The 13,438-nt window shown below is 38.3% G+C and overlaps 1 protein-coding gene across 5 annotated transcripts in view; it reads right to left on the bottom strand.

The window, feature by feature from the left end:
• RRAGB (Ras related GTP binding B) overlaps window positions 1–13,438 on the bottom strand; it is a 40,123-nt gene that overhangs the window by 19,978 nt on the left and 6,707 nt on the right. For 3 of the 5 annotated variants that reach the window (XM_032757030.2, XM_032757032.2, XM_058441589.1), the window contains exons 4-6: window positions 10,437–10,520; window positions 8,492–8,558; window positions 6,259–6,481 (exon numbers count right to left, since the gene is read on the bottom strand). In XM_032757030.2, the coding sequence (XP_032612921.1) occupies window positions 6,259–6,481; window positions 8,492–8,558; window positions 10,437–10,520 (374 nt within the window). The remainder of the gene's footprint in view (window positions 1–6,258; window positions 6,482–8,491; window positions 8,559–10,436; window positions 10,521–13,438) is intronic. The other 2 variants (XM_032757031.2, XM_058441590.1) reach the window with 1 other exon arrangement.

Genomic DNA, 13,438 nt, shown 5'->3' with positions numbered 1-13,438 from the left:
ACAAGGTGGCTAGACCAGATGGGCAGCAGGATTTGCAGTAGTCTGGCCCTGAAGGACTGCCACACCTATGGGAACAGGGAGTGCACCACATCAAGGGAGCACCCTGTGGGACAAAAGAAACCAGACTGCAGGCCTTGAGTCCCAGAAGTTTCCACTTGTGGGAAGTTTCCTTCAGCAGAGGCACAGGTGCAAGGCCATGCTCAGTGGTGAAAAACTGCAGTTCTACCCCAGCAGTCAGGCAGCTCCAGTGCTCATGAAGGGACCCAGAGAAGGAAACTTCTCCCCCTTGCCCATCACTTGCAGATACAGCTGGGGCTTCTCTTCCAGGAACTCGGCATGAGTGTCCCTATAGACAGTCTTTCTAGAGCACTTCAGGGTGACTACATCTCCACAAAAGGAGTGCCCTCTGGGTTCAGGCTTGCACAAGAAGTAAAGTCACAACCCCTCTTTACATGGAATGTCAGCATTCCTGCAGATGAACAGAGGTGCTTGTCTGATCTGAATATCCAGAACACTGGGACAAGGGCATGATGGGGAAGCAGATGGCTTTCCTGCTGGCCTGGGAGAGGAGCTGAGATGGCTCCCTTCTGCCCCCCTGTAAAGACCTCAGTACATTTCACTGAGAGCTCCCCCAGCCAGCTCAGTCAAGGCTGGGCCTTCTGCCCACAAATGGGGTACTGCATATACCCACCTGCTTCAGCTGCAGCTGGTTTTTACCTGTGGGTGCCTGTACTAGCATGAAGGCTGAACTATTCAATGGCAGAGGTCTCATGAAGGTTATCTCATTCCCCAGTGGTATGCACTTTGTTATTTTTTTCCCCAGTATATTTTTCACAAAAATAACAAAATGTACACCATGGGGAAATGAGATAAGCTTCATGAGACCTCTGCCATTCTGGCCCATGGGAGACAGTGAGCCTTCTCACACACCCAGCACACTGCTACTACAACCAGCAGCTAAGAAAGCCATTGCACAAAGATTCTCTAAAACCAAAGAGCTCATACACAGTCTTTGCCACTGAAAGCACCCAGAGCCAAAGCTAGGTGACCATACACTACACACATTAAAGTCACATCCTCAAGGGGAGAAAAACATTTAAAAACCCAGTAAAATCAGAAATAAATTCAAAAATAATAAGAAGAAATTGTCTACCCAGATGAGAAGGAACCAGAAAAATGATTCTGGCAACATGCAAAAACAGTTCTACAACACCCCCAAAAAGATCACACTAACTCTCCAGTGATGGATCCAAACCAAAATGAAATCTTTGAAATATCAGATAAAGAATTCAAAATGTTAATTATTAGGTTGCTAAATGATATCCAAGAGAAAGTTAGAAACCAACATAAAGAAATAACTGGACCAAGTAGAAGAAGAATTTCAGAGCTTGAAGACAAGGCTTTCAAATTAACACAATCAGATAAAAATTTTAAAAAAGGAATTAAAAGAAATGAACAAAGTCTCCAGTAAATATGGGCTTAGGTATAAAACATCCAAATCTAAGAATCACAGGTGTTCTTGAGGGAGAAGAAAAAGCAAAAAGCTTGGAAAACCCATTTGAGGAAATATTTGAGGAAAACTTTCCTGGTCTTGCTAGAAATTTAGACATCCAAATACAAGAAGCTCAAAGAACTCCTAGAAGATTCATTATAAAAAAGACATTACCAAGTCATCAGGCTATCTAAAGTCAACATGAAGGAAAGAATTCTAAGAAGAGTGAGACAAAAGCATTGGATAACTTATAAAGGAAAACCCATCAGACTAACAGCAGACTTCTCAGCAGAAACCTTACAAGCCAAAAGGGATTGAGTCCTATCTTTAGTCTCCTCAAACGGAATAACTGTCAGCCAAGAATTCTGTATCTATCAAAACTAAGTTTCATACGTGAAAGAGAAATCTCTCCCAGACAAGCAAATGCTGATGGAATTTGTCTCCCAGAACCAGACCTATAAGAAATGCAAAAGGAGTTCTAAATATCTAAATGAAAGGTCATATGCGCCAGTATAAAAACACTTGAAGGCAAAAAATTCACAGGACTTATAAAACTGTAACACATTGAAGAAAACCAAGCAACTAGGTAGCAGCACAATGACTGCAACAGTACATCACATGTCAATATTAACATTGAATGTAAATGGTCTAAATATGCCACAAGGAAAAAAAAACAAACAAAACTCTGTCTTCAAAGAGCCATTAATTGTAAAATTTTATAGACTTAAGGTACATCCTGGGTAGGAAAATTGTCACCCAGGCTGGAGTGCAGTGGCGCAATCTCGGCTCACTGCAAGCTCTGCCTCCCGGGTTCACGCCATTCTCCTGCCTCAGCCTCTCCGAGTAGCTGGGACTACAGGCGCCCGCCACCACGCCCGGCTAATTTTTTGTATTTTTAGTAGAGACGGGGTTTCACCATGGTCTTGATCTCCTGACCTCGTGATCCGCCTGCCTCAGGAATAACTATTCTTAGATAAAACAGACTTTAAATCAACAACAGTTAAAAAAGACAAAAAATGTCATTATATAATGATAAAGAAATCAATTCAACAAGAAGATATAACAACCTAAAATATATGCATGCCTAACTCCAGAGCTCTCAGATTCATAAAAACAGAAACTACTAGAGCTAAGAAAAAGAGATAGAAAGCAATACAATTATAGTGGAGGACTACAACACCCCATGGACAGCACTGGATAGATCACTGTGGCAGAAAGTCAACAAACAAACACTGGACTTAAACTGGACTCTAGAACAAGTAGATTTAACAGACATTTACAGAACATTCTACCCAGAAACTGCAGAATATACATTCTTATTGTCAGCATGTGGAACTTTTTCAAGATAGACCATATGCCAGGCCACAAAACAAGTCTTAATAAATTTTAAAAAATTAAAATCATATCAAGTATTGAATCAGCCCAAAGCAGAATAAAACCAGAAATCAATTCCAAGAGGAATTCTCAAAACCATACACATATATGGAAATTAAATAGTCTATTCTTCAATGATCTTTGGGTCAAAAATAAAATCAAGATGGAAATTATAAAATTTTTTGAAATGAAAATACTGACACAAGTTATCAAAATCTCTGGGATATAGCAAAAGCAGTGGTAAGATCAAAGTTTATTGCACTAAATGCCTACATCAAAAGGACAAAAAGATCACAAATTTACAACCTAACATCACACCTCAAGGAACTGGAGAAACAAGAACAAGCCAAACCCAAAGCTAGCAGAAGAAAAGAAATAAGAAATAACAAAGATTAGAGTAGAACTCAAGAAAATTGAAAATAAATTAAAAAAATACAATGGTCAATGAAACAAAAAGTTGGTTCTTTGAAAAGATAAACTAAATTAATAAACCACTAGCTAGATAAAGCAAGAAAAGAAGATTCAAATAAGCTCTATCAGAAATGAAAATGGAAACATCATACTGATAACACAGAAATACAAAGGATGACTGAGACTACTATGAACACTTCTATGCACTCAAAGTACAAAATCTAAAGGAAATGGATAAATTCTTGGAAATATACAACCACACAAGCTTGAATCAGGAAAAAAAATAGAAATCCTGAACAGAGCACTAACAATTACTGAGACGTAATCAGTAATAATAATAATAAAAAAAAAAAAACCCGGCCAGGCACGGTGGCTCAAGCCTGCAATCCCAGCACTTCGGGAGGCCGAGGCAGGCGGATCACGAGGTCAGGAGATTGAGACCATCCTGGCTAACGTGGTGAAACCCCGTCTCTACTAAAAATACAAAAAATTATCTGGGCATGGCGGCGGGCACCTGTGGTCCCAGCTACTCGGGAGGCTGAGGCAGGAGAATGGCGTGAACCTGGGAGGCAGAGCTTGCAGTGAGCCGAGACCGTGCCACTTGCACTCCAGCCTGGGCGACAGAGCGAGACTCCATCTCAAAAAAAAAAAAAAAACACCAAAATTTCCCAACTAAAAAAAAAAAAAACCCAGGACGAGACAGATTCATAGCCAAGTTCTATGAGACATTCAAAGAACTGATGCCAATCCAACTGAAACTGTCCCAAAAGATTGAGAATGAGGGAATCCTCCTTAACTCATTCTACAAAGCCAGTGTCATCCTAACACCAAAGCCACGAAAGGACATAACAAAAAAAGAAAGCTGCAAATCAATACACTCAATGAACATAAATGCAAAAATCTTCAACTAAATATTAGCAAACCTAATCTACCAGCATATCAAAGAGATCATTCACCAAGATCAAGTGGGCTTCATCCCAAGGATGCAAGCATGGTTCAATATACACAAGTCAATAAATGTGATTTGCTATATAAACAGAATTAGAAACAAAAACCATATGATCATCTTAATAGATGCAGAAAAAGCATTCAATAAAACCCAGCATCCCCTTATGATAAAAAGCCTCCAACAAACTAGGCACAGAAGAAACATACCTCAAAATAGTAAGAGCCCTTTATGAGAAACCCACAGCCAACATCAAAATGAATGGAGATAAGTTTAAAGCATTCCCCCTAAGAACTGGAAAAAGACAATTATATCCACTTTCACCACTTCTATTCAACATAGTACTAGAAGTCCTAGCCAGAGCAATCAGGCAAGAGAAAGAAATAAAGGGGATCCAAATTGAAAAAAGGAAGTCAAACTATCTCTTGTTTATAACTCAGGAATGGAAAACCAAATCCTGCACATTCTCACTTGTAAGTAGGAGCTAAGCTATGGGTACACAAAAGCATACAGAGTGGTGTAATGGACACTGGAGACACAGAAACGGGGAGGTTGTGGGGGCTAAGGGAAGAAAAATTACCTATTGGGTATAATGTACACTATTCAAGTGTTGAATGCACTAGAAGCCCAGATGTGACCATAGTAAAATTCATCCATGTAACCAAAAACCACATACAACCATAAAGTTACTGAAATAATAAAATAAATAAAAAATACTTAAAAAACCACAAAATTACAAGTGAATAAAACACTTCTAAATGTTTAAAGGAGCTCATTTATTGGAATGCTGTAAGTTTTTTTACTGCAATTTTGACTAGGAAATAAAGTGATTTTTAAAGCAAAGGAGAATAAAACAGCAAGAGCAATAACAAGGACCTCACAAACTCAAGACCCAAGCTACATACATGATTTTCTGCTGAAGTAAAACCATATTATTAGGTATTAAATAGTAATTAATACTTAATGACAGAAGTTGAGGGAGAAAGAGCTAAAAAGACTACTAAATAATCAAAAGCCTATAAGCTAACCTATAAATACCAAAACACTAGAACAGTGGAGGCAATCCTGTAACTAGTCATATAAAAAAGTATTCCTTTCCACAGCAATTACCAAAAAATCCTTTCATTAAAGGATTTCCTTAGATTCTTATACTCCAACTCAAAGAGAAACTGTATTCCTCTATATGACCAGCATATCCTAAAACTGCTTTCCTTAGTTTTATACCCTTAGAAATAGAGGAGGATCTTCCCATTCAGCATAGACCTTAAAATCCAATCCTCTTATTTTATATTGAGCAAACTAGACAGACTGTATTGAAGCTAGACTATATGACTTGCCAATCCTGGAGTCTCACAGCTAAGCAGGAGTTTACCCATTTTACTATGTCTTTCTATAATGGGCCTTTGAGCCTTCTCGGGGCTATTTTGGTTTGTCGATAGCTATCTATATTTGTTTTTTTGTAGGGGAATGAAGACTGGTTATCTCCTACTCCACTATCTTGGTGACATCACCGCTACTGTGCCTTCTCTGGTTTAAATTTGTGTGTACTAACTCCCATGTCAGAAAAGAGAAATCTAGTAAATCAGTTAAATTACAAGGGACCTGGCATAGTGCCTAACACACTGTGGTTGGCACTTGAACTGGTACATACCAGTTTCCTAAGTCAATCTAATGAAAGCAGCAACCTCTCTTCATCTCACTCCTAGTGGGTCTTAACCTTGACACTATCTCCCTGCTTTGAAGGACAATAAAACTGGGGCAGCAAATATATTTTAAAAATAAATAAATGCTGCTTAGTGAGATCACTTGGACAGATTCCTTGCCTAATTCTGAAAATTATTTACTAATAAATCTTTCCCTTATTGAAAATGTGTTTAAAAGAGTGTTTAGTTAAAGTAAATGACAAAACTTTACTTTGAAAACTTCTGCTGACTTTTTATTCCTGAAAAAAATGGTATAAATTTACCTATACCTCTACAAAGTAAGTTTGCAAAGCATGTCAAGCATTTGGTGCAGCACTTTTTCTGTTTCTTACCAGGTCCCGTTGATCCTCCTGTACCAGATCCATTTTGTGTACCAAGCAAAATATTTTGGCATCTGGAGAATTCTGCAGAATGGCCTCCAGGCATGACTGGTAATAGTGCATGTCCTTTTCCAGTTCGCGGCTCTCCACATCAAAGACATAAATCAGAACCTCCACATTTCGGAAGATGTTGTCCCGTTGGCTAGTGAAATAATTTTCCATGAAGGTGTCTTGCCTGATAGACAAAATATATATATATATATAGTAAGCAAATCCTCAATTCAATCACTCCTCCTTATAACCTATTTTTGTTGGCTTGATCAATGTGAAAGATAATCTTAAGGCTTCAATTTAAAGGGCAAATCATAACAAATAAGTCTGGCCTTACCTTCTCACCTCTTGAGCCACAACTTGAGCCAACAAAAGAAGTTTGCAAAGCATGTCAACCATTTGGTGCAGCCCCTTTTCTGTTTCTTACCAGGTCCCATTGATTCTCCTGTACCAGATCCATTTCTCTGCCCCTCTCCTTGTGTTCTAAACACACTGACTTTTTCTCAATTCCTCAAGTGGCACATGGTTTATCCACTATGTGGCCTTTACACATGCTGTTCACTCTGTCTCAGATGCTACCCCCCACCACCTCATCTAGTTAACTCCTGCTTGTCTCTTTAGATTTAAGTTCAATCCATATTTCCTCACAGAAACTACCCATGGCCTCCTGACAGGTCAACCCACTAAGCATAGGCTCTTATATTAATACATTCCTCTTACTTCTAACATTTACCACAAGTTATTACACTTGTTTGTGAGTTTTTCATTAATACCATTCACTTCCCTAGACAGCAAGTTCCACGTCTGTTACTATTCTTCATTGTTTCCCAGCTTCTAATAGAGTGTTATGTACTCAATGGAAATTTGCTGAATGAATAACTCAATAGTCAAATATTCTAAACTATATTAAAATGACTCCAATGGTAACTTTTTAACAGAATGTTGCTCTTTGCTCGTTAGGCTAAGTGCTGCTTTCCAGGAAGTTCTCAATTACCACTTGGCCAACAGAAAACAATAGCACCCAGTAGTAGGAGAAAAAAGTCAGGAACCTAGGTTCTAGTCCTGCACTTTGCTATTAATTAGCTGTGTGAACTCAGCAGAATCATAATCTCCCTGGACTTCAGTTGCCTTATCTGTAAAACTGAAGATCATCACATCTTAGTGCCTAAAAGCAAGGGACTTGGGACTAATGTCTTAACACAGATTAGAAAATTAGAACCAATGATAATGAGGAAGGATTTGTATGGAGATATGTGCTAGGATGTTAAGTGATCCATCTGCTAGCAGGAATGGAGTCATTTTCTTAAAGAGTATTTAGCTATTGCATTATTCTTTCAACAAATATTCACTGAGCACCCACCCTATGGCTGGCTCTATACTAAGAGCGGAGATACACTGAGCTAACAATATCTATGTATTTTGTGAGGCACTCTGCTATGCAACTTTGTATAAATTATCTTACTAAATCATCAAAACAACCCTATGAGCTGGTACCATTGCCTTCACTACTGTACAGATGAAGAAACTGTGGCTCAGAGAGTTTAAATGATTTACCCAAGATAACACAGCTAACAGAGCTGAGGTACAAACCCCAATCTGACTCCAAAACCTATGCTCCTATCCACTGTGCAGTGCACACTGCTCCTTCAGCACAGAGATGCACCATAGCCAGCATACATCCACAGTGTGTGTACATTTGTGATGGAATATGTGGTGAATACTTTGCTCATAAGAGGAAGAGCTAACTCCTACTCTTCCAAAAAGTAGGTAACTTAGCTAGAGAATGTTACTCAGTGTCTGATCTACAGTATTGAGACTACCTGGAGAAAATTACTGACATATTATAACTAAGAACAAAGTAGTATGGTGTGACAGCTAAGAGCTCAGCACTGGTGTCAGGCTGCCTGAGACAGAAACCTAATTTATTCCTCCACAAAAGGGGATAATCTATCCCAAACTACAGATACCTAGATGGAGCTTGGATTAGTGCTATTTAAACACGTCACATACAGAGGGCATTTTCACAACTCCATAAAAGTCAGAGATGTTTATTGACTCAAGTGTCAATTTTAAAGTAATTTCTATACAATCTATTACAAATGATAGTTACTCTAGGTGTACTCGCCATGCTGATATACTAGATGCCATGATTACTGACATCAGCTTCACAAACAAGTAAGCAGATGGTACTTACCCACCACAATCCCACAGGTTCAACACCAGGTTTCCCAGAAATCGAACATGAGAATGTTCTACATCAACTGGAAGACAAATATGACAAATCTAGTAATTATAGCAGGTGAAGTGAAATTCAAAATAAGCAAAGCACTAACCCATGAAATTTAGAAGGACCAAAGTGGAGTGAAATGCTCAAAGCCACAACAAGAAGGTGATTTTCAGCTGAGTAGTGCGGTTTAGTGGCAAGGTAGGCACCTAAACTACCCTGAGCTACAGAACTGGCTCTCATGTAAGTCATTTTACTTTTTAGATTAATACTTAGAGCAGAAACAATCTCCAATTATAATACTGTTAAAATTTCAACATGTAATAGATATATACCATATAATCAGTCTTCCCTGTCCCACTTGCCCCCACCAACCTCACATACACACAAAATTTAAAAAAAAACAGTAACAAAAAGCAAACATAAAACATAACCAAATGAACTCCTGCTATTGATTTCCTTTCCAGTTAATGACCCTAACTTTTTCCCACTTTTGACTCCTCTATCCACATTCAGTACATTGCTAATCCTTTGTAATCTCTCTCAAATCCATTCCTTATTTTATAACCCACCACAAACATTAAGGAAGTCCCTTATCATCTCATGTCTACACTACTACAATAGCTCCATAACTGACCTCCCCACCAAAAAGCCTTACTCAATTTTACTTCATCCTACAGGCTACTGCCAGGCTCATCTTCTTAACACTACTTTGAACATGTCACTCCCCATTCAAAACACTTTCAATGGCTCCTCCATGCCTATGGGGAGGCATTCAAGGTCCTTCACAATTTGGCTTCCAATCTACCTATACATTCCCCAATGATCCACATTAATAAAGCCTTTCACTCCAGCCCAATTTGGTTTATTCACAGTCCTCCCAAACCCCACTACCTCCCCAACCCCCAAAATACTTTACACCAGGGGTCGCAAACTTGCTAACAGGGGCCAGGCCAGTAACCGTATATGAGCAAAGTTGGCCACATATGGAGTGTAAACATCTACCCAATGAGATAGTAGAGTGAGCAGCAGTTACTCAGCTCTGGTTCATTTGCCATGCAGGAATGGGGGCTCTGGGTTACCAGATCTTTATGTTTTTCAGCAGTAGTGGCAAATCCACATTTTTATGAAAACTTTTACATGTTGATAACTAATTCCCATTTTTAGAAAACATCACATGGGCCAAACAAAACACATCTACAGGCCTTATCCAGGATATAGGCTGCCTGTTTGCGACCTCTGAGTTACACTTCCCTCCCCTCTGTTCTTCACCTATTCTGTTCATCTGCCTGGAAAGCCCTCCCCATCTTTCTTTCAAAATATATTCATCTTTTAAGAGCCAGCCTAAATCCCACCTCCTCTAAAAGCCCTGCCTGGCTACCCCTACTTACCGTCATCTCTCCCTCTGAATTCATTCAAACACTTATTAAGCATCTACTCTCTGCCAGGCACTAAAAACCCCAAGGAGTAATAATGAAAGATTTTATCCTGAAAATTTATCAAAGTCTAGGAATTATCATATCACACAGTGATATTTCTCCTATGACTATCTCAAAGCTGTTGCTTAAATTGACTGCTATCTAACTTTTGTGCAATTTTATCTTCTTATAAACTACATCACAAGCAGCAGAGCATTATTTTAAAAAGCACAGGCTTTGGAATCGAACAAATCTTCATTCAAATATCAGCTGTACCTGTCTGTGTGACCTTGGGCAAGTCACTTAAGCTCTGAGTATTAGTTTCCTCTTCTATTAAAAAAGAAAGGGGGGGGGCGGGGCACAGCACTGACCTCACAGGATTACTATGAGGATTCAATGAATTATCATACATAAAGTGCCTGGCACGTAGTAGGTGCTCAAACTACTTCCCTTCTCCCCTTTACTTCCCCCTCCTTGGAAAAGGAATCATATCTTACATGTCTTTGTATTTCCAACAGAGTCTACGAGAGAGTAGGTGCTCAAACTGCTATTAATTTGAAGACTATGTATACGGTCTAGTACTAAAAAAAAATGGAAAGAAGTGCTACTGAGAAAGGGAAAGACAATAACAAAAGAAGTGACAGGAGTCAGTGACTGTTTAGACGTGGGGCACATGGGATAGAAATCAGGTTTCTACTCCCGTATCATAGAAATTATTCTCATCAAGCGACCAATGGCCCCATAACCAAATCCAGTGGACTTTTTAGTCCTTGTCTTACTTTCTGCAGCATGACACTGTTGACTACTCTCTTCTCAAAAAATTCTCTTCTCTTGGTCTCTGATTATCATACCTACAACTTCTCTGGCAGATCCTCCCTTACAATTCCTATTCTTCTTTCTGTCCCTTAAATGTTGGAGTTCTTCAGGACTCCATCCTTGGCCACCTTCCCCAAGGCAAGCTAGTCTACTCTTATTATTTTATTTGCCATTTGGACAATGACGACTCAGAAACAGGTATCTCTAGGACAGATTTCTCTCCTACCTTTCTGACATATATTACAAATCTCCATTTGAATAAACCACAAGTATCCCAAACTCAATGTATCCAAGTATATGTAACTCATCATCTCCCCTTTCTTCCTACAAAATCTATTCCTCTTTCAGTCTTCTCTATCTTAGTGAATTCAACCAGTTGCCTAAGCCAAAACCTCAGTTTCATCCTTCAGTCCACTTTTTTCCTCATCATTCTCCCTAAATCTACCAGAAAGCCCGGCTGACTCTATCTCTTAAACAGGTCTCAAATCCATTTGCTTCTCACCATATCCACTATCATCACCCTAGCCCAAATCAAGCCCCCATCATCTCTCACCTGGTCTATTAAAATAGTTTCCTAACTTATCAACCTGTTTCTAGCCTTGCCTCCCTCCAATCTATCCTCCATATTACAGATAGAGTGATCTCTCTCCAAAATGCAGATTTTTATCCTTCTTTAAAAGAAAAAAACCACGTCTCTCTGCATATGCACGATTGTATACACCCAGAAAAGAAAGGGCCAGCAGGATAACCTCAAAACTACTAATTGTGGTTGTCCCTAGGAAGCAGGCCTGAGAGTGAGGGAGAAAAGAGGCTTTTTACACGTCTGTAATGTTTGAATTTTTCACAAGTACTACTTTTGTAATTAAAACTGAAAATTAAAAATAATAAAATATAAATCTGCTCATGTTGCTTTTCTTTTTTTTTTTTTTTTTTTAACATTTTCCCTAATCCCTGGGACCTGTAAAATATCGCTCTTCTGTTTAAAACTCTCTCTACGCTCAGTTCCTACTATCTAACTTGGCTTACAAGACATTTTATGATCTAACCACCCACTTCCTGCTTCCGTCTTTAGTCTCATGTCTTCCATATATGGCTCTCTAGCTCTCCTAGTCTTCCTACCCTATTATCACAAGAACAATTAAAAAGAACCAAGAACAGAGCTTTGGGGAATGACACACACTTACGGGGCAGAAAGAAGAAAATACTATGATAAAGATTTTTTTTAAAGAGGGATGGGATGGTTAAAGATAATGGAAGAAAACCAGGGTAATAGCGCATTAAATAAAAGCCAAGGGAACAGAGAATTTTGAGAAGGTAGGAAATCTTGGAGCCGTCAACAGTGTTTAAGACTAAAATACTTCATAATCATTTTTATTGACAAGTTTACTGTTCCAACAAATACATTTTAGCAGCCCCCTAATAAATTAGTAATATCACCATCATGTATTCTTACTTCAAATTTCAAAACACAGTAGGCTCTAAGTTAAACAAAATAAAACTGGACTATTTTCAGCAATGAGAAACTAGAAAAACACTAAAACATTAAAATCAATGTAATATTTTAAAAGTACTCTTACTACTTTTAAAGAAAATCAGCAACTACATAAAGAGGACTATCAAGTAAAAAGCAATGCACTATATATGTATTTTGAACTTGTCTGTAAGTTTAGCAATAGAACGCAGGTATTTCTTTAGCAATGACAAACTAGCTAATGATGATATCCTAAAGCCTTAAGACCAACGTAATATTTTAAAGTATACTTTCACTACCTGGAAGGAGATACAATGATTACTAACAAAGTATTAGTAATAAAGGTCCTGCTTGAGATATTCTTAAGGGCAAGAGCTCTGTCCCGTTCTCTGTGCCTGCTACATAAAAAGTTCCAGAAAAGTACTTGCTGAATAAATGGTTTGCCTTAATGTATAGGGTTCATATAATTTGCAAAATTCTGTTCACAATAAGGCTGCTAGGTTATGTCAAAACTATTTCAAGCAGTTTGAATAGCTCTGAAATGGTTGCAAGACTGTTCTCTGGATTCAGGGTAATAAGTCAACTCTGATTAGCTATATAAAAACAGCAACAGCAATTGGACTAGAAAAAGGTGCTTCAACAAAGTGTGCAGAATTTAAAACAGAAATAAAAATAAGTCTGCCAGGAATTGTTAGCACAGGGTAAGCTAGATAGAATGTGGCATAAGGAATAAAGGAAGAGCATAGATTGACATTCCAGCTCTGATACTTCCTAGCTGAGTGGTATTAACTTCTCAGTTGTACCTCCTTCTTTATTCTCTATAAAAATGAAGTTAACATGAGAACTAAAGTAAATAAAACAGTACACAAAAGCCTGACAAATAACAGTTGTTCAATAACCATTAGCTTCCTCTAATCCACTGAAACCATAAGGGTAATTAGGCCCAGATATTTAACTTGAAAGAAAAAAAAAGTTTTAATCTATCAAATCAAGCAGAGAGAAGTTTGGACAGGTAGACTTTCCAGAGGCCAGAGCTACAGATGTCAATTATAGAGGCCACAGGACACTATCCTGACCAAAACTTTTGATCAATGACTTAGATGAAAACTAGATGAGATATTCATCAAATGTACAAACTCCATGGAGTTAGGAAAGATAGCTAATGTATCAGATATTAGAGTTAGGAAAGATAGTTAATCTATCAGATAAGAG

Source organism: Hylobates moloch, unplaced genomic scaffold (assembly GCF_009828535.3).
Source record: "Hylobates moloch isolate HMO894 unplaced genomic scaffold, HMol_V3 SCAFFOLD_7, whole genome shotgun sequence".
NCBI classification, from domain to species: Eukaryota; Metazoa; Chordata; class Mammalia; order Primates; family Hylobatidae; genus Hylobates; species Hylobates moloch.
The sequence above is the reverse complement of the archived record's forward strand: the minus strand, read 5'-3'. Positions and strand labels throughout refer to the sequence as shown.